The 21430-nt window shown below is 48.8% G+C and overlaps 1 protein-coding gene across 1 annotated transcript; it reads right to left on the bottom strand.

Annotated features, from left to right (window-relative positions):
* Positions 1–7978: 7978 nt before the first annotated feature.
* LOC140428384 (tumor necrosis factor receptor superfamily member 6B-like) lies at positions 7979–19440 on the bottom strand. Its single transcript, XM_072514785.1, is given in 5 exon segments — positions 7979–9334; positions 9337–9495; positions 11619–11819; positions 14460–14847; positions 19208–19440. Coding segments are annotated over 5 exon segments (945 nt in total). The 5' UTR covers positions 19250–19440; the 3' UTR covers positions 7979–9179.
* Positions 19441–21430: the final 1990 nt, after the last annotated feature.

Below are 21430 nucleotides of genomic sequence, written 5' to 3'. Positions count from 1 at the left end.
GGGCGGGATTCACCGATAATGGGGCTAAATGTTGATGCCGTTGTAAACGCTGGAGCATTTTACGACGGCGTCATCTGGCCGCTAGGAGCAGTGATCCTGTGCCGCACAGGGGGCCAGCAGGACACTGGAGTGTTTCTCGCAGCTCCAGCTGCTGATACGGGCGTCTGCACCGCTGGCGCGGATCCGCGCATGCTCGTGGGTTGCCGCTTCCGCACCGGCCCCCGGTCAACATGGCAGAGCCCTACAGGGGCCCGGCGTGGAGGAACATAGGCAACCCCCAGAATTAGCCTGCCCGCCAATCAGTAGCCCCCGATTGCGGGCGAGGCCCCCCCACCCCACCCCCCGGAGTCGGATTCCCCCCCCACCAGGACAGCCCCCGCTGCCAGAACGGCGAGAGCGACGCCGGTGGGACTCGGCCGAACTCGGCGAGCATTCGGCCCGTCGAGCGCGGAGAATTGGCGGGGGGCCACATTGAGCGGCCCTCGGCCGGCTCCGCGGCGACTGCAGCGCCATCATTGGCGCCGAATCTCTGGCGACGGAGCAGCATTGCGGGATTCGCGCTCACCTGGCGATTCTCTGACCCGGCACGGGATCAGAGAATTCCGCTCCCCCCGTTCCTGCAAATCGGACCAAGCAGTGACGTGGTGCCCAGTTTAAAATGCTGCCTAAACTGATTCCAAACCCTCAAATTAGCCATCACCACCGGGCTCAAAGAGAATTGAGCAGAGGAAAACGTGTGTGGTGCAGTTACCAGGGCTCTCAGGCTCAACCCTATGCACGACACCTCCTCTATCTGCTCCTATATAGAGTCCAGATCCTTGAACCACCCCCACACCTGATCGATATTTGCCACCCAGTAGTAGAACACAGGTTGGGAGGTGCCAACCCCCCGGACTACCTATTGATTTGCAAAAATGTCCTACAGTCCTGAGGAGTCTTACCAGCCCAAACAAAAGTAGATGTCAATTTATTAACCCTGAAAAAAAAAGACTTGGGGAGAAAAGACTGGGAGACGCCGTCTCACCAGCTCTGCCCAATATCTTGGTATATTCTGATGGCCCTCCAATCTGCAGTCTCGAGGGTCCTTTGCCCATCTCAGTACCCATTCCATTTCCAAGGGTCAATGAAACCTGACTATGATTACCCATGATGGCTCCCCACAGCCTCTGCCACTGTGACCTATGGGACTGGTACAACTCAGGAGGAGTCAGAAAGACCTCCATCCCCACCAACTTTCCAAACACCTTGAAAATATATGGCTGGATTCTCCGGTCGCCGACGCCGAAATCGCGTTCGGCTGTTTTCACGATGCTCCGCCCTCTCCAAAGCAGCGTATCGACGGCCTCAGGACAGTGCCTGAGGCCCGCCTTACGATGCTCCGCCCCCAACCGGCTGTGTTCCCGATGGCGTAGGACACGTGTGGTCTCAACCCATCGGGAACGCGGCGTGGCGGCTGCGGACTCAGTCCAGTGCCGCCACAGTTGGGGTAGGGCCGATCCGTGGGCAGGGGGGGACATTATTCAGGGCTGGGGACATTGTGGGTGGGGGGTCCTGGCACACAAGCTGGCCGAAGTGGGGGACTATTTTGCAGGTTGCGTCTGCGAGCGGCCGCCGCCATGTAGCACGGCACGACCGCTGCAGGCTGCCGCCATGCGCATGCGCGGCAGCGGACCCAGCAATTCTCTGGGGCATATCAGCAGCTAGAGCCGGGTGCTCTCCAATGCCGTCCTGCTAGCCTCCAGCAAAACGGGGAATCGGCGGCCATTTTGCGGCAGTTTTTTTTGTGTAAAATGGCACCAGTCCCACGCCAGCATAGGGACATAGCCCCAGAATCGGAGAATCCAGCCCTTAGTCTGTGGAGTTGGAGCCTTCCAGGCCATCCGGCACCCCATTATCCGTAGGTCCCGAGCGGGATATTACACTCCTTCCCTATAAAGTCTGAAGCACCTTCCCCCCGCCCCCCCCCCCCCCCCACCCCCCACCCCACCCCCCCGCCCCGACGAGTAATGAGACAGAGAAAGAGGTGCGGGTGGGGGGGGATGTCGGAGTCTCTTTAGCTCCGGTACGTCATCTTGGAGCTGATGCACCAAATTAGTCGGCATGTACCTCGCTGGTGAATGCCGTCCAAGACAGGAGTGTCGTGGCAGATGATCGTCAGGAGGCAGTTGAACTACGGAGTCGGCGTCCGAGACCTCAGAGGTCTGCGTCTCCATTTCGGAGTCGGAAGACACCATGTTGGGCATGTCTGCGTTGAGAGAGACTGGAGGTGTCACAGCAGGCTGGTTCGGCAATGGAGCCGGAAGATCCTGGACAGGCTTCTTTTGAGGCACTTCATGAGGAAGCAATCTCCATGCACGAATGTAATCCAAGTGCCATTTCATTCATTGACCTGGACCCGAACTTGGTAAGATCCTGGTCCTGTTTGACAGACAACAATCCCAGAGGGCCAGTGAGCACTGCCGTTGAAGTTACGAATGAATACCGCGTCGTCCGTGATACTGTTGGCCCAGAAGAAATTGCGCATTCATTCCTTGTATTGGTTCCAACCTTCAACACCGACGTGAAATGCATCTAACCGCCCAAACAGAGGCATGGTGATTCCAGTAAATCCAAACTTGGCTCCAGGAAATCAGGGATGTGGCTCAGCCAAATAGATTGCAGCATCGACAAAAAAAGTTTACTCGTCACCAGTTTAATAAGGACACGGGGAGTCCACAGCGAGTACAGTAAGAACAAAGTTCCATTTACAAGAACGATATGTACATTACCTGGTAGATCCCTACCAGGTTCTTCCCTGTTTGGTGCCTTACTGACCGACCTTATATGTAGTGGTTAATTGAGATACCCCACTCCTAGCGGGGAAGCTTGTACTCCACAGGAGTAAGACAAGCATTCCCACCCTGTAGGTCCCGTGTGAGATATTACTGAAAGTTCAGCCAGGTTGTATGTTTGGTGGCCTAATATGGACCAGGATGACTTCTGGTGGTGGTCATGGAGTGTGTGGTTCCACACAGGAAACTTCATCCAGGAGGAATTTTGACAGCAGAGGAAGGAGATGCACAGTGACTGGCCGACGGTGATTGTGGGAGCAGTCAAGTTACCACATCCCGTATTCACATTATTCCCAACTTTCCTGAAGTACAACTTAAAAATATACATTAAAAACCCACCAGCGACTTCCGGGTGCGGCAATGACCAGCTGAGTCGCACGTTTCGGCAGCTCCCGTTGGAACGGACTTTTGGGCTCTTGATAGGAGCCCCAACGGCAATTTAAATGGCAAAAACACTGTGCGGTAAACCAGAAGGGAATCCCCCCGGATACGCATGGATAAGGGAGAGGATAGCGGCCGGATTGCAGAGGATCCTCTGGAGCAGCAGCAAGGAAGGGAAGCTCAAAGCAAGATGGCGTCGGAAGGTGGCCGTTTGCTATGGGGCCCGGAGCAGCAAGAGTTCCTGCGGATCTAGCGGAGGCGCGGGGGGGGGGGGGGGGGTTAACTGGGTTGCTGCTGCTAAGGAGAAGGGGGAGCTGTTATGGGATGGGGTGGTCGAGTCGGGAGGGCACCGTCGGGGGGAAATACGGGTACGTGGGAACCGGGTGAGGAGCTGGGTTAAAAAAGGGGATGGCTAATCGACAAGGTGGGGGGGGTAAAGAGCCCCCCAACCCGGCTGATCACGTGGAACGTGAGAGGGCTGAACGGGCCGATTAAAAGGGCACGGGTACTCGCACACCTAAAGAAATTAAAGGCAGATGTGGTTATGTTGCAGGAGACGCATCTGAAACTGATAGACCAGGTCAGACTACGTAAAGGATGGGTGGGACAGGTGTTTCATTCGGGTTTAGATGCGAAGAATAGGGGGGTGGCTATCTTAGTGGGGAAACGGGTACTGTTTGAGGCAAAGACCATAGTGGCGGATAGTGGGGGTAGATATGTGATGGTGAGTGGCAGATTGCAAGGGGAGGCGGTGGTTCTGGTGAATGTATACGCCCCGAACTGGGATGATGCAAATTTTATGAGGCGTATGTTGGGACGTATCCCGGACCTGGAGGCGGGAAAGTTGGTAATGGGAGGAGACTTCAATACGGTGCTTGATCCAGGGCTGGACCGGTCGAGGTCCAGGACCGGGAGGAGGCCGGCAGCGGCCAGGGTGCTCAAGGACTTCATGGAGCAGATGGGAGGGGTAGACCCCTGGAGATTTAGTAGGCCTAGGAGTAAGGAGTTTTCATTTTTCTCCCATGTTCACAAAGTATACTCACGGATAGACTTTTTTGTCGTAGGAAGGGCACTGATTCTGAAGGTGGCAGGGACGGAATATACGGCCATAGCCATTACGGACCACGCTCCACATTGGGTAGACCTGGAGGTAGGAGAGGAAAAAGAACAGCACCCACTCTGGAGAATGGATATGGGCTTATTGGCGGATGAGGGGGTATGTTTAAGGGTGAGGGGGTGTATTGAAGGTACTTGGAGCTTAATGACAATGGGGAGGTTCAGGTGGGAGTGGTCTGGGAGGCGTTGAAGGCGGTGGTCAGAGGGGAACTGATATCCATAAGGGCACATAAAGGGAAGCAAGAGGGTAAAGAAAGGGAGCGATTGTTGAAAGAACTTTTGAGGGTGGACAGGCAATATGCAGAGGCACCGGAGGAGGGACTGTACAGGGAAAGACAAAGGTTACATGTGGAGTTTGACCTGCTGACCACGGGTAAGGCAGAGGCACAGTGGAGGAGGGCACAGGGTGTACAGTATGAGTATGGAGAGAAGGCGAGTCGGCTACTGGCCCACCAATTGAGGAAGAGGGGAGAAGCGAGGGAGATAGGTGGGGTGAGAGATGAGGAGGGAGAGATGGAACGGGTAGCGGAGAGAGTGAACGGGGTGTTCAAGGCATTCTATGAGAGGTTATATAAGGCTCAGCCCCCAGAAGGGAAGGAGGGAATGAGGTGTTTCCTGGATCAGCTGGGATTCCCAAAGGTGGAGGAGCAGGAGAGGGCGGGACTGGGAGCACAGATTGAGATGGAGGAGATGGTAAAAGGGATTGGGAGCATGCAAGCGGGGAAGGCCCCGGGACCGGACGGATTCCCGGTGGAATTTTATAGGAAATATATGGACCTACTGGCCCCGCTTTTGACGAGAACCTTTAATGAGGCCAGGGAAAGGGGGCAGTTGCCCCCGACTATGTCGGAGGCGACGATATCGCTCCTTTTGAAGAAGGATAAAGACCCGCTGCAGTGTGGGTCCTACAGGCCCATTTCCCTTTTAAATGTAGATGCTAAGCTCCTGGCCAAGGTGATGGCGACGAGGATAGAGGACTGTGTCCCGGGGGTGGTCCACGAGGATCAAACTGGGTTCGTTAAGGGGAGACAGCTGAACACGAACATACGGAGGTTGCTAGGGGTAATGATGATGCCCCCACCAGAGGGGGAGGCGGAGATAGTGGTGGCGATGGACGCCGAGAAAGCATTTGACAGAGTGGAGTGGGATTATCTGTGGGAGATGCTGAGGAGATTTGGTTTTGGAGAAGGGTTTATTGGATGGGTACAGCTGCTGTACAGGGCCCCGGTGGCGAGTGTGATCACGAACAGGCAGAGGTCTGACTACTTCCGTCTTCATAGAGGGACGAGGCAGGGGTGTCCCCTGTCTCCGTTACTGTTTGCATTGGCGATTGAGCCCCTGGCCATAGCACTGAGGGGCTCCAGGAAGTGGAGGGGAGTACTCAGGGGAGGAGAAGAACACCGGGTATCTTTGTATGCAGATGATTTATTGCTGTATGTTGCGGACCCAGTGGAGGGGATGCCTGAGATAATGCAGACACTCAGGGAGTTTGGGGAATTTTCGGAGTACAAATTGAATATGGGGAAGAGTGAGTTGTTTGTGGTGCATCCGGGGGAGCAGAGCAGGGGAATAGATGATTTACCGCTGAGGAAGGTAATAAGAGATTTCAGGTACTTAGGGATTCAGATAGCCAGGAGATTGGGAACCTTACATAGGCTTAATTTAACAAGATTGGTGGAACAGATGGAGGAGGATTTTAAGAGATGGGACATGGTGCCCCTGTCACTGGTGGGTAGGGTGCAGGCGGTCAAAATGGTAGTCCTCCCGAGATTCCTTTTTGTGTTTCAGTGCCTTCCGGTGATGGTCACGAAGGCTTTTTTCAAGAAAATTGAGAAAAGTGTCATGAGTTTTGTGTGGGCCGGGAAGACCCCGAGAGTGAGGAGGGGGTTCTTGCAGCGTAGCAGGGATAGGGGGGGGCTGGCACTACCGAGCCTAAGTGAATACTACTGGGCCGCCAATATCTCAATGGTGTGTAAGGGGATGGGAGAAGGGGAGGGAGCGGCGTGGAAGAGATTGGAGATGGCGTCCTGCAAAGGAACCAGCCTACAAGCACTGGTGACGGTGCCGTTGCCGTTCTCCCCGAAGAAATACACAAGTCCAGTGGTGGTGGCAACGCTAAAGATTTGGGGGCAGTGGAGACGACATAGGGGAAGGACGGGAGCCTCGGTGTGGTCCCCGATAAGAAATAATCATAGGTTTGTCCAGGGCAGAATAGATGGGGGATTTGGAGCATGGCAGAGAGCTGGGGTTGTGCAACTGAGAGATCTGTTCGTAGACGGGACGTTTGCGAGTCTGGGAGCGCTGACGGAAAAATATGGGTTGCCCCAAGGGAATGCATTTCGGTACATGCAACTGAGGGCATTTGCGAGGCAACAGGTGAGGGAATTCCCGCAGCTCCCGACGCAGGAGATTCAAGATAGAGTGATCTCAGGGACATGGGTGGGGGATGGTAGGGTGTCGGATATATACAGGGAAATGAGGGACGAGGGGGAGATCATGGTGGATGAGCTGAAGGGGAAATGGGAAGAAGAGCTGGGGGAAGAGATTGAGGAGGGGCTGTGGGCTGATGCCCTACGTGGGGTAAACTCGTCGTCCTCGTGCGCCAGGCTAAGCCTGATACAATTCAAGGTTTTGCACAGGGCGCATATGACTGGAGCAAGGCTCAGTAAATTTTTCGGGGTAGAGGATACGTGTGGGAGATGCTCAAGAAGCCCAGCGACCCACACCCACATGTTTTGGTCATGCCCGGCATTGCAGGGGTTCTGGGTGGGGGTGGCAAAGGTGCTTTCGAAGGTGGTGGGGGTCCGGGTCGAGCCAGGCTGGGGGTTGGCTATATTTGGGGTTGCAGAAGAGCCAGGAGTGCAGGAGGCGAAAGAGGCTGATGCCTTGGCCTTTGCGTCCCTAGTAGCCCGGCGAAGGATATTGCTTATGTGGAAGGAAGCCAAACCCCTGGGCGTGGAGACCTGGATAAATGACATGGCAGGGTTTATAAAACTAGAACGGATAAAGTTTGCATTAAGGGGTTCGGCTCAAGGGTTCACCAGGCGGTGGCAACCGTTCATTGACTACCTCGCAGATTTATAGATATTTGTACTTGGTTATGTATATTGGATTGTTTGATTTTATCTCTGGAGAGTTATTATTTTTGTTATGGCAGTTGCCACTTAGTTTATATATTATTTATTTATTTGTTAAAACGGTCACTGTTATATATATATATTGTTTTATTGTTGTAAAAAGGTAAACCTTTGTATTTTTTTGTTTGACCGGAAAAAATTTGAATATATATATTTTTTTAAAAACCCACCAGCTATTTCCCTTTAATACAATACCGACACTTCAAGAAATGTAATTGATTCGTAGTGAAGCATTTGGACATCCTATGATTAGGCATCATGTAAATTAAAGTTCTTTCACCTAATTAATTAATTCACCTTTAGAATTAGGAATTGAACTGGATTGCTCCACTAACATTTCCTCTCCACCTCCACTGGAGTTACAAAAGTAACTTCAATACCAAAACCTTCTAGAATCTCTACATGGTGTTTTAATAACTTTAAATAGCGTGAAGATTGTTGATATGTTGTGAAATACAGCAATATATAATAAAAACATACATGGAGCACAACAGAATTGTGAATACAGCTGAATTGAATTTAAAAATAGATGAATTTAATTGAAAAGTACAATTTTGCACAGTAATAAACCAAACTAATGAGCACATTTCTAATTTTGACTGTTACAATTGCTATTCCTGCTCATAGCTATTTCTCAAATTATAAAATCTTTGACTTTACATGTAACAAAAGTAAATAGAAAAATAAATATGCAATTGTACACACAATACTATGGCAGACACTATATGCATTTCTATATACAAAATAGTTTTAAGAAAAGTCAATATTTGCATTGATTGTTCAAATAAAATAAAATTTCACACAGCTTTATTCACGTTCCTATTTTGTACATGTAACAACAATGTACCATCTTTCAAATAATCATATGGCATAGAAGGCCATTCAACCCACTAAGTCTGTGTCAGCCCATTGGCAGAGCTGCATGGTTTGTCCCATTCTTGTGCTCTTTCTCTAGTGTCTTTTAAATGTTTCCTATTCATATATTTATCTAATATTCTTTTGAATGTTATTATGGAATCTGGTTCCACCATTCTTTTAGGCAGTTTGTTCCAGATCACATGATTTTCTGTATAAAAAATAAATTCCTATGGTTCTTTTACCATAAACCTTAAATTTGCGTCCGATTGTTACCAACCCTTCTGCCGTTGGATAAAGGTCTCCTCATCTACCTGCCAAAGGCTTTCATGATTCTGAACGCCTTTGCTAAATCTCCTTTTTGCCTCCTTTGCCTAAAGTGGAACAACCTTAGCTTCCCCAGTCTCCCTAATTAGCTGAAGTTCCCCATCCTTGGTACCCTTCTAGTAAATCTTTTCTACTCTTCTCTGAGACAGTCACATCTTTCCAAAAGGGTGGTGTTCAGAATTGAACAGAACACTCTAGCGGAGAATGTTAAATACAAGTCATTGGTTGGCAGCTAGTATAGGGAACTTGATATGAATTAAGATATGCACAGCAGATTTTTAGATGAGCTGAAGTTTGTGATGGATGGAAGATGGGAGGTTTGATAATACATCACAGGGAGGGGGCAGTGTAGCAGGAGTGGGAAGCCATGCTAGTATTTCCCATCCACAGTGCAGAGGTGTCAAGGTCAATTAATTGTAGCATGCAAATGCTGCCCTAGTTTACATCTGTTAACTCAGCACAAATATGGAATAAAACCCAAAACATTCTTGTCTGTATCATTTAGCTACGCTCTGCACTTATTCAATGCAAATTAATAAATTGGAGAGTTGAGCTGCCACTTAACATAAAACGCTCTTGCACTTTTTTTACAACATTCTTCAACTTTGCTGTTCTCAATATATACAGGATCTTCTCCAGTAGGTGGTCTTCCTTGATACCTTCCTTCCATTTCAGTAGAAGGGGATGTAACGTTTCATGCATCATATGCTTGTTATGTGTTCTCAATTGTTTGCTAACTTTCTTTGCCTCTTCAATCTGAAGTAAATTAAAAAATCTCATCAGCTTCTTCAGTGGAATCTTCTGATATGCCACAAACTGAATAATGGCTTCATTGTAGGTCGAGACAACTGTTGAGAGAAAGGAAAACATTTTATAATGCAACATTTTATTAGGTGGGCTAAATTGGTGCTTGGGTTTCTGTTGGAGGTTTGGGATATTGCTATTTGCCTCATATTTTTAGTCACAGTAAAACTTCTTGTTATTTTCCTTCTCGGCACAAAATGCATTGAAAACTCAAAATAAGGACCTGACTGAATCTTACACTCAGCTTCATAAACAGCTTATACGTGAGAATAGTTACTAATATAATATATTGTTTATGGGTGGCAAAACAATTCTCACGTGAAATGGTTAAAGTAAATTTTGGAGCTATAGTTTTATATATTAATTTGATTCTCCGGCTTCTCGTCCGCGTGTTTCCCGGTGGCAGGAGGCGGCACGCCGTTTGCTGGTGCCAGAATTCTCCATTCCCGCCGCTGTCAATGGGAATTTCCATTGAAGCCATCGGGAAACCTGTGTGCAGGGGTGCGCTGCTGATGGGACCAGGGAATCTCCCTACCAGCGAACGGCCGCAGAATTCCAACCATAATCCTTCGGGGACGAAGAGAAAAAGTTATATCACTCTCTGTCGTGAAAATCATAATAAAGACAAATTCCTCGAGGTTCGATTTAAGGAAATTTATTTACACAAATATACTTGTGGAGAGAGAGTGTTTGAGCTGCAAAGCCAAGGCACTGCACTCTGAGTTATGCAGTCAAAAACTATTATATTTATAGGTTGAAATAAACAACTTTGAAGAGATAAAGCTTGGGAACATACGCAAGAGGAAATATGAATGTTTTGCCCTTGGTTTAAAAACAATTCGAGTATGCATTTTGTTGTCCTTCGGAAGAACAACTTATTATCATAATAAGGCCAGTACCACATACTAAGCAGTATTTGGTTTACATTACTTGACCTCATTAACTTCCCTTCCACACTCTCTTTTATTTTTTCTGCCCCCTCACTGGCCCCCATGAACCCAGTTACCAGTCTGGATGATATGATCTGCTGTATTTAAAGAACTAGAGTTCATTTGGTAAAACGTGCTTCTGAGTCAAAAGGTTGTGGGTTCAAGCCGCATCCAAGTGACTTGAGGACAATATTCAGGCTCCAATGCAATACCGAGCGAATGCGGCCAGTGGTGTCATTGTTCAGACAAGATCATAAATAAAGATTCCCATCTGCCCCCTCAGATAACCATCAAAACCCATGGCATTGCTTCAAAAAAGAGCAGGGAAGTTGTCCCCAGTATCCTGACTTGTAATCCCTCTAACCAGCATCACTATAACAGATTACCTACTCATTATCATGTCGTTGTTGCTTTTGGGAGCTTCATGTGTGCAAGTTGACTGGCTTTGTTTTAAATTATAGCAGTGACTACATTTCAAGAGAATTTTGTTGTAAAATATTTGGAATGTCTTGAGGTCATAAAAGGCACTGAATAAATCATAGAATTTATCATAGAATTTACAGTGCAGAAGGAGGCCATTCGGCCCATCGAGTCTGCACCGGCTCCTGGAAAGAGCACCCCACCCAAGGTCAACACCTCCACCCTATCCCCACAACCCAGCAACCCCACCCAACACTAAGGGCAATTTTGGACACTAAGGGCAATTTATCATGGCCAATCCACCTAACCTGCACATCTTTGGACTGTGGGAGGAAACCGGAGCACCCGGAGGAAACCCACGCACACACGGGGAGGATGTGCAGACTCCACACAGACAGTGACCCAAGCCGGAATCGAACCTGGGACCCTGGAGCTGTGAAGCAATTGTGCTATCCACGATGCTACCGTGCTGCCCTAATGCAAGTCTTTGTTTTATTAGTGCCAGCAGTTTTCAATCCCATTTAAAATAAATCACCAGCATTAAAGTAATCTGGAGCCCTCCAGCTGTCCAGAACATACGAGGGTTGGAAATCACCCAATCAATAACACTATTGGCTGACGGAGTAGAGAATCCCCAAATCTGTTTTCCATTCCAGACAGAGAGGCATACAGAATCTATTTGGACCTTGCATAGTAGCTGCTGAAGAGCAGAATGCAGTAAAGAACCCCAATGAGTTAGGAAACTAAATCCCCAAACATTTCATGTAATATATTGGTTATTTAGACAATATCCCATTAGAGTTGATTACTTTACACACCTGAATCATCCAGAGATCCACCACCATTGTATTTCTGCCAGGAAGTACACAGGGTGTTGTGATATCGATTACCTGGGACATTAATCTCTAAGCCGTCTTTCGTGCAGTTTGTGTGTACAGAACAAGGCTCTGAACTGGAGATTCTGAGAGAAAAATGGCCACGGGTACATGGCTCACAGTTTGTATCACTGTATGGGGTTCCTGGAAAATACCAAATTCACAGATGTTAAGCACAGGGTAAATATCCACTTATATTGTTACAAATAAAGCAGTATGTCGTACATTTTTCACGAAGTGGAATTTAGGCATTTTTTTGTTTCAGGTTGATAAGAAACAGGATTGTGGTTTTTGATGAATTTGGGAAGACCATTAGTAGTTACATTGGGTATAACAAAACAGAAAGATATTGTGGAACTTTTGTTTGAATACAATACCCTATTTTCTAATCCATTAAAATAAATAAACCCATTCACAGAAAAATTTGGATTTTTAGATAAATTCAAATTTTAAGTAAAGTCCAATGATTATCTCAACAGATCCTTGCTAACTAATTAATTTATCACTGACTCTATTTTATCATCCAAGAAGGGTTCCACAGCATCCACAACAAAGTATTTAGTAAGGCTTCAGTAAGGGACAAGACTTTCTCACCACATTAGTTACATGCTTGGCCAGCAGGTTCATATTGAGTTCCAAACCTATATCATCAAATAACGTGTTAGTCTCAACTGTTTTTTGTGCTGGCCGTGTTAAACTTTTCAATCAAACAATCTTTTGCTTGTCCATTGCATGCTGTAGAGAATCCTTGGGAGCCCATTCTTAATGCTTTCTTGCTAGTTAGCAAACACTAAATTAAAAGCTTTGGCTGACTGTGAAGTTGTTTTTAATTTGTTCACTTATCCTGCTTTTATTCCTATTGTGATCTGCTCTCGGTAGGGATGGTTGACAAGATGGGAAATTGTGGTTTGGAACTTGGTTGACCAAATGTTTTGTTGGCCTGAAAGGCGTAAAAGAGGTCAATTTGTCAAAAACAGAACCTCAGCAAACTTCACACTAACACATAGGGAGGAGGTGATGTTGAGTTAATTCAGAGGCCCTGCCTATTGCTCTGGGGACACGGGCGCTCAAATCCATTGTGGCAGCTGATGGAATTTAAATTTAATAAATAAATCTGGAATTGGAAGCTGCTCTCAGTAATGGTGACTACAAAACTATAATTGATTGCCACAAAACCCATCTTGTTCAATAATGTCCTTTAGTGAAGGGAATCTGCCATCCTCAACTGGTTCGACTACATATGGCCCCAGACTCACAGAAAATGCTGTTGGCTCTAACTTTCTTCTGTAGTGGCCTAGCAAGCACTTCAACTAGAAGGCAACGCACTACTGCCTTATCAAAGGCAATTATGAATTGGCAACAAATGTTGGCCTTGCCAGTCACACCCACATCCATAAGAGAATAACAAAATTGTATCAAAGACTAAATTAAGAAGTCTTACAACACCAGGTTAAAGTCCAACAGGTTTGTTTCGAATCACTAGCTTTCGGAGCGCTGCTCCTACCTCAGGTGAATGAAGAGGTATGTTCCAGAAACATATATATAGACAAATTCAAAGATGCCAGACAATGCTTAGAATGCGAGCATTAGCAGGTGATTAAATCTTTACAGATCCAGAGATGGGGTAACCCCAGGTTAAAGAGGTGTGAATTGTGTCAAGCCAGGACAGTTGGTAGGATTTCGCAGACCAGATGGTGGGGGATGAATGTAATGCGACATGAATCCCAGGTCCCGGTTGAGGCCGCACTCATGTGTACGGAACTTGGCTATAGGTTTCTGCTCGGCGATTCTGCGTTGTTGCGTGTCGTGAAGGCCGCCTTGGAGAACGCTTACCCGAAGAGATTGCCATGGCAATCTCTGCAAGACGTGCCAGATCATCGACATGGATACCACCATTACACGTGAGAACACCACACACCAGGTACGCGGTACATACTTGTGCGACTTGGCCAACGTTGTCTACCTGATTCGCTGCAGGAAAGGATGTCCCGAAGCGTGGTACATTGGCGAGACCATGCAGACGCTGCGACAACGAATGAAGACATCGCGCGACAATCACCAGGCAGGAATGTCCCCTTCCAGTCGGGGAACACTTCAGCAGTCAAGGGCATTCAGCCTCTGATCTTCGGGTAAGCGTTCTCCAAGGCGGCCTTCACGACGTGCGACAACGCAGAATCACCGAACAAAAACTTATAGCCAAGTTCCGCACACATGAGTGCGGCCTCAACCGGGACCTGGGATTCATGTCACACTACATTCATCCCCCACCATCTGGCCTGCGAAATCCTACCAACTGTCCTGGCTTGACACAATTCACACCTCTTTAACCTGGGGTTACCCCATCTCTGGATCTGTAAAGATTTAATCACCTGCTAATGCTCGCATTCCAAGCATTTTCTGGCATCTTTGAATTTGTCTATATATGTGTTTCTGGAACATACCTCTTCATTCACCTGCGGAAGGAGCAGCGCTCCGAAAGCTAGTGATTCGAAACAAGCCTGTTGGACTTTAACCTGGTGTTGTAAGACTTCTTACTGTGCTCACCCCAGTCCAACGCCGGCATCTCCACATCAAAAGACTAAAGGATAGCTTTTCTCATTTTTTAAAAACTCACATTTTAATGAAAACAATTATACTTCTGCCAATTTATGTAATTATCTTTAAGATATATAGTTTTGATATTATAACAGAAAAATAATAGAATCATAATTCCTGAAAACAAACTACATAGTCAAGGCAACAGATGATAATGCAAATTCTGCACAGCAAAAATATTAAACTTACCCATTTTAATTACACCAGCACCATACGGGCAGCTGGAGTGTTTTAGGCAGAATTCAAACTCCAAATAATAGCCAGCCTTGCATTCACACACTCTATTGTGTGTAGAATTACACTGGTGCTTTTCATACTGGTGGTCTCCACAGAAGACATTACAGTAGCGACATTTCTGAAGGTAGTTCCAGTATTGCGTATAATGCAAATCTGGGCAGTGTTCACATATTGTTGGTTGGACACCAGTACAGTGTTCCTTCACAAATGTTCCAGGTGGACACTTCTCACATGTCACCACCTGACCAGTGATTGCATCCCTTCTTTCGTAAGTCGGCTTGACGTTGACTGGTTCAATCCAACTTGAAACATTTTCTATTAGTATAATAATGATCAGGTACTGTTGGGGAAACAGCAAGAAAAAAATAAGGATGAAATGTGATGTAAACAGTCTCTCATTACTATTCTGTACATCAGCTCTGAAATAATCTTGCACAAACACTCATTCTAGATGCCGATAACTGGAAATGATATGGTATTAAAATGCATGAGGCGCTTGTGCACTCACAGGGCAAACACAGACGATGGCAAGTATTAGAAAAACATGCCTTAAAATTGCACTTTATAAAATAATTAAACCATGTGTTCAAATTCTGTAGTGTTAGCTTATATCTGTACAAGTTCAAACATTTTCTTTTAGATTCCAAGTGAACCCTTGCAACCTAGGTTTGTATACAGGCTTCCAACTGCATGAAACTATATTATACTAGTCATAACAAGTATAAATTAGTAAGACCTCTCTCACCATACGGTCTTACATCTTCTCACTATTGTGGTGTAGCAGGAGGTCATCGTGATGCTCGCACCGTTCATGGGCAGGGCACTAAAGCTATTGACCGGATGCTGCGGAGGAATGATGATGACTTGCAGTGAGGACAGTGCAATACTCTTCCTTTCCTCTGCGAACATCTGACTCCTGCCTGACAAGAGAGCTGAGCGTGACCAGTCACTGAACGAGGTGATCAAGGGGCATCGAGAGGCTGAACGAAACATCTCAGCTGCTACTGCCTCCTCCGAGGTCAGGGGTCCCGGTATGTTTCTCCACTGCCTGATGGGGTGGACATCTCTCACACGTTTGCAGCCGATGGCATCCTCATTACTAAAGAATGCTGGCAGACAAGAGGGGCCTGAGCATGCTCTGGGAGGGGTATGGGGGGGGGGGGGGGGTTGCGAGGTGCAAGCCTGCCCTGGGGTGCTGTTATGGGGCGGGGGGGGGGGGGGGGGGGGACGTCATTAATGTAGGTGATGGGAGAGACATTGTGCTGCAATTCGCTCACTGCAGAGGGAGGAAGCGCCGTGTTTGTGCAAGGGTTGGCGGAGCACTGTGCCATGACATGACAGAGTGGTAGCTCTTTATGGGTAATCAACATGAATTTTAATACAAACTAGTCATCACAATGGTGACTTTACTCCACAAGTGCCTAGGGTCACCCGTGTCCACTAGGCAGCTATCTGTTCTTAGCCTTCCTCACCCTCCCGCTATATCTAATTGTATCCCCAGCACCACAGCTGAGGAAGTGGCGGCCTGCTGACTTTCACATCCTGTTGCCGGAGATGAACTTGGTGGGCACACTCTGGAGGGCCAGGACCTTGAGGGTCCACGCCTGCTTTCGGCCAGCATGGGTGTGGCAATGTTACCTTCGTCAGTGTGCAGGGCTGGAGGTGTGCCGCCCATGTGGAGGGGAGGAGGGGCGGGGGTGTCAGAATAGCTGCACATTCCCAGGGTCTCCTCGGTGGAAGGTCCCGGGCCACACTCCTGCCGATCCTCGTCCCTTCGGGTACCCCTGGGCTCCTCCGCGGGATAGAGGGGCAATTGCCTGGTGCAGTCTTTCTGGGAGCAGCCCCTGCTACTGGACTTGGATCAAGTGCTGGGGAGATCGTTAAATGGTGGGCCCCACTGATTGGAGCCATTATGTCGTGGCGGGGTGAATGAATCAGAGGCAGGCATGAAACCCATCGAGCAAACTTTTTGGATGAAAGAGGGGCAGGATTCTCCAACCCCCCGCTGGGGGCTGGCATGAATCCCGCCCCCGCCGGTTGACGAATTCTCCGGCACCGGATATTTGGCGGGGGCGGGAATCGCGCCGGTCGGCGGGCCACCCCCCGATGATTCTCCGGCCCATGATGGGCCGACATCCCGCTGCTGGAATGCCTGTCCTGCCTGTGAGAATCAAACCACCTCTCACCCCGGCGGGACTAGGTGGCGCAGGCGGGCTCCGGGGTCCTGGGTAGGGGGGGGGGGGCGTGGAGCAATCTGGACCCGGGGGGTGCCCCCACGGTGACCTGGCCCGCGACCGGGGCCCACCGATCCGCGGGCGGCCTGTGCCGTGGGGACACTCTTTTCTCTCCCCCTTGGCCACAGTCTTCACCACGGCCAACGCGGAAGAGACAGCCCCCTTGCGCATGCGCGGGGATGACGTCAGCAGCCGCTGATGCTCCCACGCATGCAAGGACTTCCACCGCCCGGCGGAGTCTTTTCGGCCCCAGCTGGCGTGGCGCCAAAGGCCTTTCCTGCAGGTGGGCGGCGCGCCAACCACTCCGGCGCGGGCCTAGCCCCTCAAGGTGAGGGCTTGGCCCCTAAAGGTGCGGAGAAATCCACACCTTTGGGGCAGCCCGACGCCGGAGTGGTTCCCGCCACACCATCCCGCCGGGAGCCCCCACCCTGCCGGGTAGGGGAGAATCCCGGCTGAGGCTGAATATACGGCAACTCTCCTCGTTGACGATGCCAGCGAGGGTCCCTCCGGTTTTTTCGCCAGGACACTTTGAACAAGTATCAGGGAATTTCACCCATTCATAGAATCACAGAATTTACAGTTCAGAAGGAGGTCATTCGGCCCATCGAGTCTGCACCGGCCCTTGCGAAGAGCACCCTACCTAAGCACACACCTCCACTCTATCCCCGTAATCCTACCGAACCTTTTTTGGACACGAAGGCAATTACGCATGGTCAATTCACCTAACCTGCACATCTTTGGACTGTGGGAGGAAACGGGAGCACCCGGAGGAAACCCAGGCAGACACAAGGAGAATGTGCAGACTCCACACAGACAGTGACCCAATCCGAGAATTGAACCTGGGACCCTGGCGCTGTGAAGCAACAGTTCTTTTTAAAAAAAATGTAGATTACCCAATTATTATTTTTTTTCCATTTAAGGGGCAATTTAGCGTGGCCAATCCACCTAACCTGCACATAATAATAATTGCTTATTGTGACAAGTAGGCTTCGATGAAGTTACTGTGAAAAGCCCCTAGTCGCCACATTCCGGTGCCTGTTCGGGGAGGCCGGTACGGTAATTGAACCCGCGCTGCTGGCCTTGTTCTGCATTACATGCCAGCTGTTTAGCCCACTGTGCTAAACGAGCCTTTCTTTGGGTTGTGGGGGTAAAACCCATGCAGATATGGGGAGAATGTGCAAACTCCACACGGACAGTGACACAGAGCCGAGATTCGAACCGGGGTCCTCAGCGCCGTAGTCCCAGTGCTAACCAGTTGTGGTGATACACCACTGTACTTCCCTACCATTGTACATAGTATATAATAGTTGTGTGTAACGTGGCCCTGTAATACTGTGTATTGTACTGTAGCTCTGTAGAGGTTCGGTCACCGGTAGGTAACCCAACCTGGCCACGGAGAGCTCCGCCTTAGCCACTCCCCCGGGAGTTAAGTATAAGAACCCACTTCTGGGACCGGCCCCATTCTGTCTGGGGTTGTCTGTGTCAGGTAAGCCTCCCATGTAATATATTAAAGCCTGAGTTAAAGTCTCACATGTCTTTGTGGTTCTTGACGCTTAGTGCATCACCAGTGAATCCACGTGCCACCCGCGAAGCAGCAGTTCTAACCACTGTGCTACCATGACGCCCCCGTGATTCAATCACAATTGGTATCTCTGCACACTGAGCCCTGGGATAAAATCCTGAATAATTTAGTACTTACAGCACAGTTCAGCATTATGCAGTTGCCCTTTTAAAAAGATGATTAAAGGATCACCCAGTTCAGTTGTGAACAGGGCAGCCCGTTTTCTTTCTGCAATATGTGCACAAATTTCTAAACATCTGATAAGAATCCCACGGTGTTGATACTGTGACATGTTATAAATGTACGAGATGAGGAAATAGGTCGTTACAGCATAAAGCAAATATTGCTGCTGATTCAGAGCTGATCCCAATTGCTCAGTTGAGGAGCCCTTCTTTTAACCCACCTATGCCACTGCAGGCAGCGAGCAGTACAATGGGGAGGCACATGGGAGAGTTCAATACCTGATACACCACGCCAAGTGCATCAGAGACTGTGCATGCCGGGTTTCGAGCAATGGTCTTCGAATTGGCCGGAGTGCAACTACACAGATTTATTTTTTACAGTGCAAGCGACCATTGGCGCAAAGAGTCTGACTTCTAAAAGAAATACCGTGTCCCGATGTTAAAAAGCCCGAAACATTTAACCAGCAAGAAGACTGACAATTAGCGGCTGGGACTGCTAACCGATCTGTCTGTGCCTGTGCACAGTGTTCACTCTGCTGCACCTTGAAGGAGGTTTAATCCTGCCTGCACCGGACTGGAACTATAGCAACTGTTTCTAACCCCATCGATGCTACCAGGCCTCGCAGCTTATTCTTAAACACGGATTTCCAGAACCGGCGGTAATTGTTTTTGTGCCGACAACATAGATTCTCTTAATAATTGAGAGCCCATTCATCTGCTTACCTTGAAGATCATGGTGAATTTCCTCTGGTCTAGTCCAGACATCTGGGCTTCCTTCAGACACGGTATCTTTATTTATGAGCACAGATGCCGGACGCATGACTCACTCAGGAGTTCCCTGAAAGCCTCACGTTTGAAAAAAATGTCGATGGACAGGTTTGATCATTTGTGTAATAGGAAGAGGGAAGTTCGGCTGTGTCATAGGACGAGTGGAATTTCCCCCCTTCCTTAAGGTCGGGGGGGGGGGGGGGGGGAATCATCTTTATGGGAAATGTCTTCCTTAATTGTTTCCTAGATGATCAGAAAAACAACGCTCTGGTTATATTGCTTGCCAAACGAATGGGTGGCGGTTTCTGGTGGGGGAGTCCAGTTCTTGGAATGTCATTTTGTCGTCTATGTAAATGCGAAGGATTGGTAAAAATTTCACTCTCATGGGCTGTTCAGTCATTCAACAAGTGGCAAAATGTTTCCTAAAGGCATTCGACTTTCCTCACTTTGTTGTCAGCTTGTCTGGGTTGGAATAATGTTGTATCTATCAATTAAGAGTCCTGGGGCGCGATATAATGGCCACGCCACGCTTGAGCGAGAGCGGGACGCGGCCGTTAGATCGCAGGACGGGCCAAAATCGGGAACAGCACTGGGCGGCGATCGGTTTGCGATCTCACCGGCCTGATCCCGTTGGCAAAATGAGGAGCCCGCTCCTGCCGTGGCGAGATACCAATAATCACCACTTAAGGCCAATCTACATACGATTAACGGGAACGGCCCCTATCTAACGGCCTCCCATGACCTAACTTCTTTCCAGCAAGTGGTTACGTGGGAGTCGATTGGTACACCTTTTTAAAAACGTGAAGCTGGCAAAATGTCTGCAGTGAGGATCCGAGGAGGAATGTTGCCATCTTTGCTCCCGGGCAATGAGCCCGGGGGCACTGGGTTTGCTGCCCCAGGTGCGTGCTCGGGGTGAGTGATAGGGTACCAGCAATGGCCCAGGGTGTACAAGCGTCGCTCAACTTTCAAGCAGATGACGGACAGCGTGTGCCGCAGGAGGCTCCTTCTCAACAAGGGCATCATGCGGCACCTGTGCCATGTCCTTGTGGACTTGGTACCACGTGGAGGAGGAGATCAGCTTCCGGTGGCCGTCAAGGTCACTGCAGCCCTGAACTTCTGCGCCTCAGGGTCATTCCAGGGCACGAGTGGGGACTTGTGTGGCATTTCACAAGCTTCAGTCCACAAGTGCATTTGTGAGGTCCCGGATGCTCTGTTTGCCCAAGCAACTAACTATATAAACTTTGACATGGATAAGGCCCAACAAGATGTCCGGGCAGCAGGATTCTCTGCCATCGCTGGGATGCCCAGGTCCAGGGGTGATAGATGGTACACATGTCGCCTTGCGCGCACCAGGCCATCAAGGACCACCCTGCATCAACAGGAAGGGGTTCTACTCCCTGAATATCCAACAAGCGTGCGACCACCAGATGAAGATCATACACATGTGTACATGCTTACCAGTGAGAGTGCACAAAAGCTACATCCTGGGGCAGTCAGACATCCCTGGCCTCTTCAGGGACCACCCCAGGATGGCCAGTTGGCTCTTGAGGGAAAAGGGATATCCACTGAGGACCTGGCTAATGATGCCAGTACGGAGGGCAACGACCGATTTGGAAGCACGATACGAGGACTCTGTGGTCACCCAGGCTGTCATTGAGTGGTGCATTGGACTCCTCAAAATGCTGTTCTGATATCTCGAATGCTCCCGTAGTGCACTGCAATACACCTCACAGAGGGTCGCCCGCTTCATGGTCTGTTGTGCCCTCCACAACCAGGCACAGCAGCGGGGCGATGTGCTGGAGGTGGAGGAATATGCGGCCACCTCTGAGGAGGAGTGTGCAGTTTGCACATTCTCCCCATGTCTGCATGGGTTTCACACCCACAACCCAAAGATGTGATTAGGTTAGGTGGATTGGCCATGCTAAATTGCCCCTTAATTGGAAAAACAAAAAATTATTGGGTACTCTAAATTTATTTTATAAAGATAATGGTGACAATAGATTCTGCAATGCACCTGACTTGTAAAATAGATCTGCTCTCATTCAGAAGTGATTAGTACTACCCTATGGTCTACATTAAAGGACTTGGTCCTCTGAGAAGTTCTTTCAAAAAGAAAAAATATTTGTATATTTTTTACAACAAAAACAGAAAATGCTGGACAATCTCAGCAGGTCTGAC

This window comes from Scyliorhinus torazame, chromosome 8 (genome assembly GCF_047496885.1).
Source record: "Scyliorhinus torazame isolate Kashiwa2021f chromosome 8, sScyTor2.1, whole genome shotgun sequence".
Lineage (NCBI taxonomy): Eukaryota > Metazoa > Chordata > Chondrichthyes > Carcharhiniformes > Scyliorhinidae > Scyliorhinus > Scyliorhinus torazame.
Note: the sequence above shows the minus strand (reverse complement) of the source record. Positions and strands in the feature narration are given on the sequence as shown.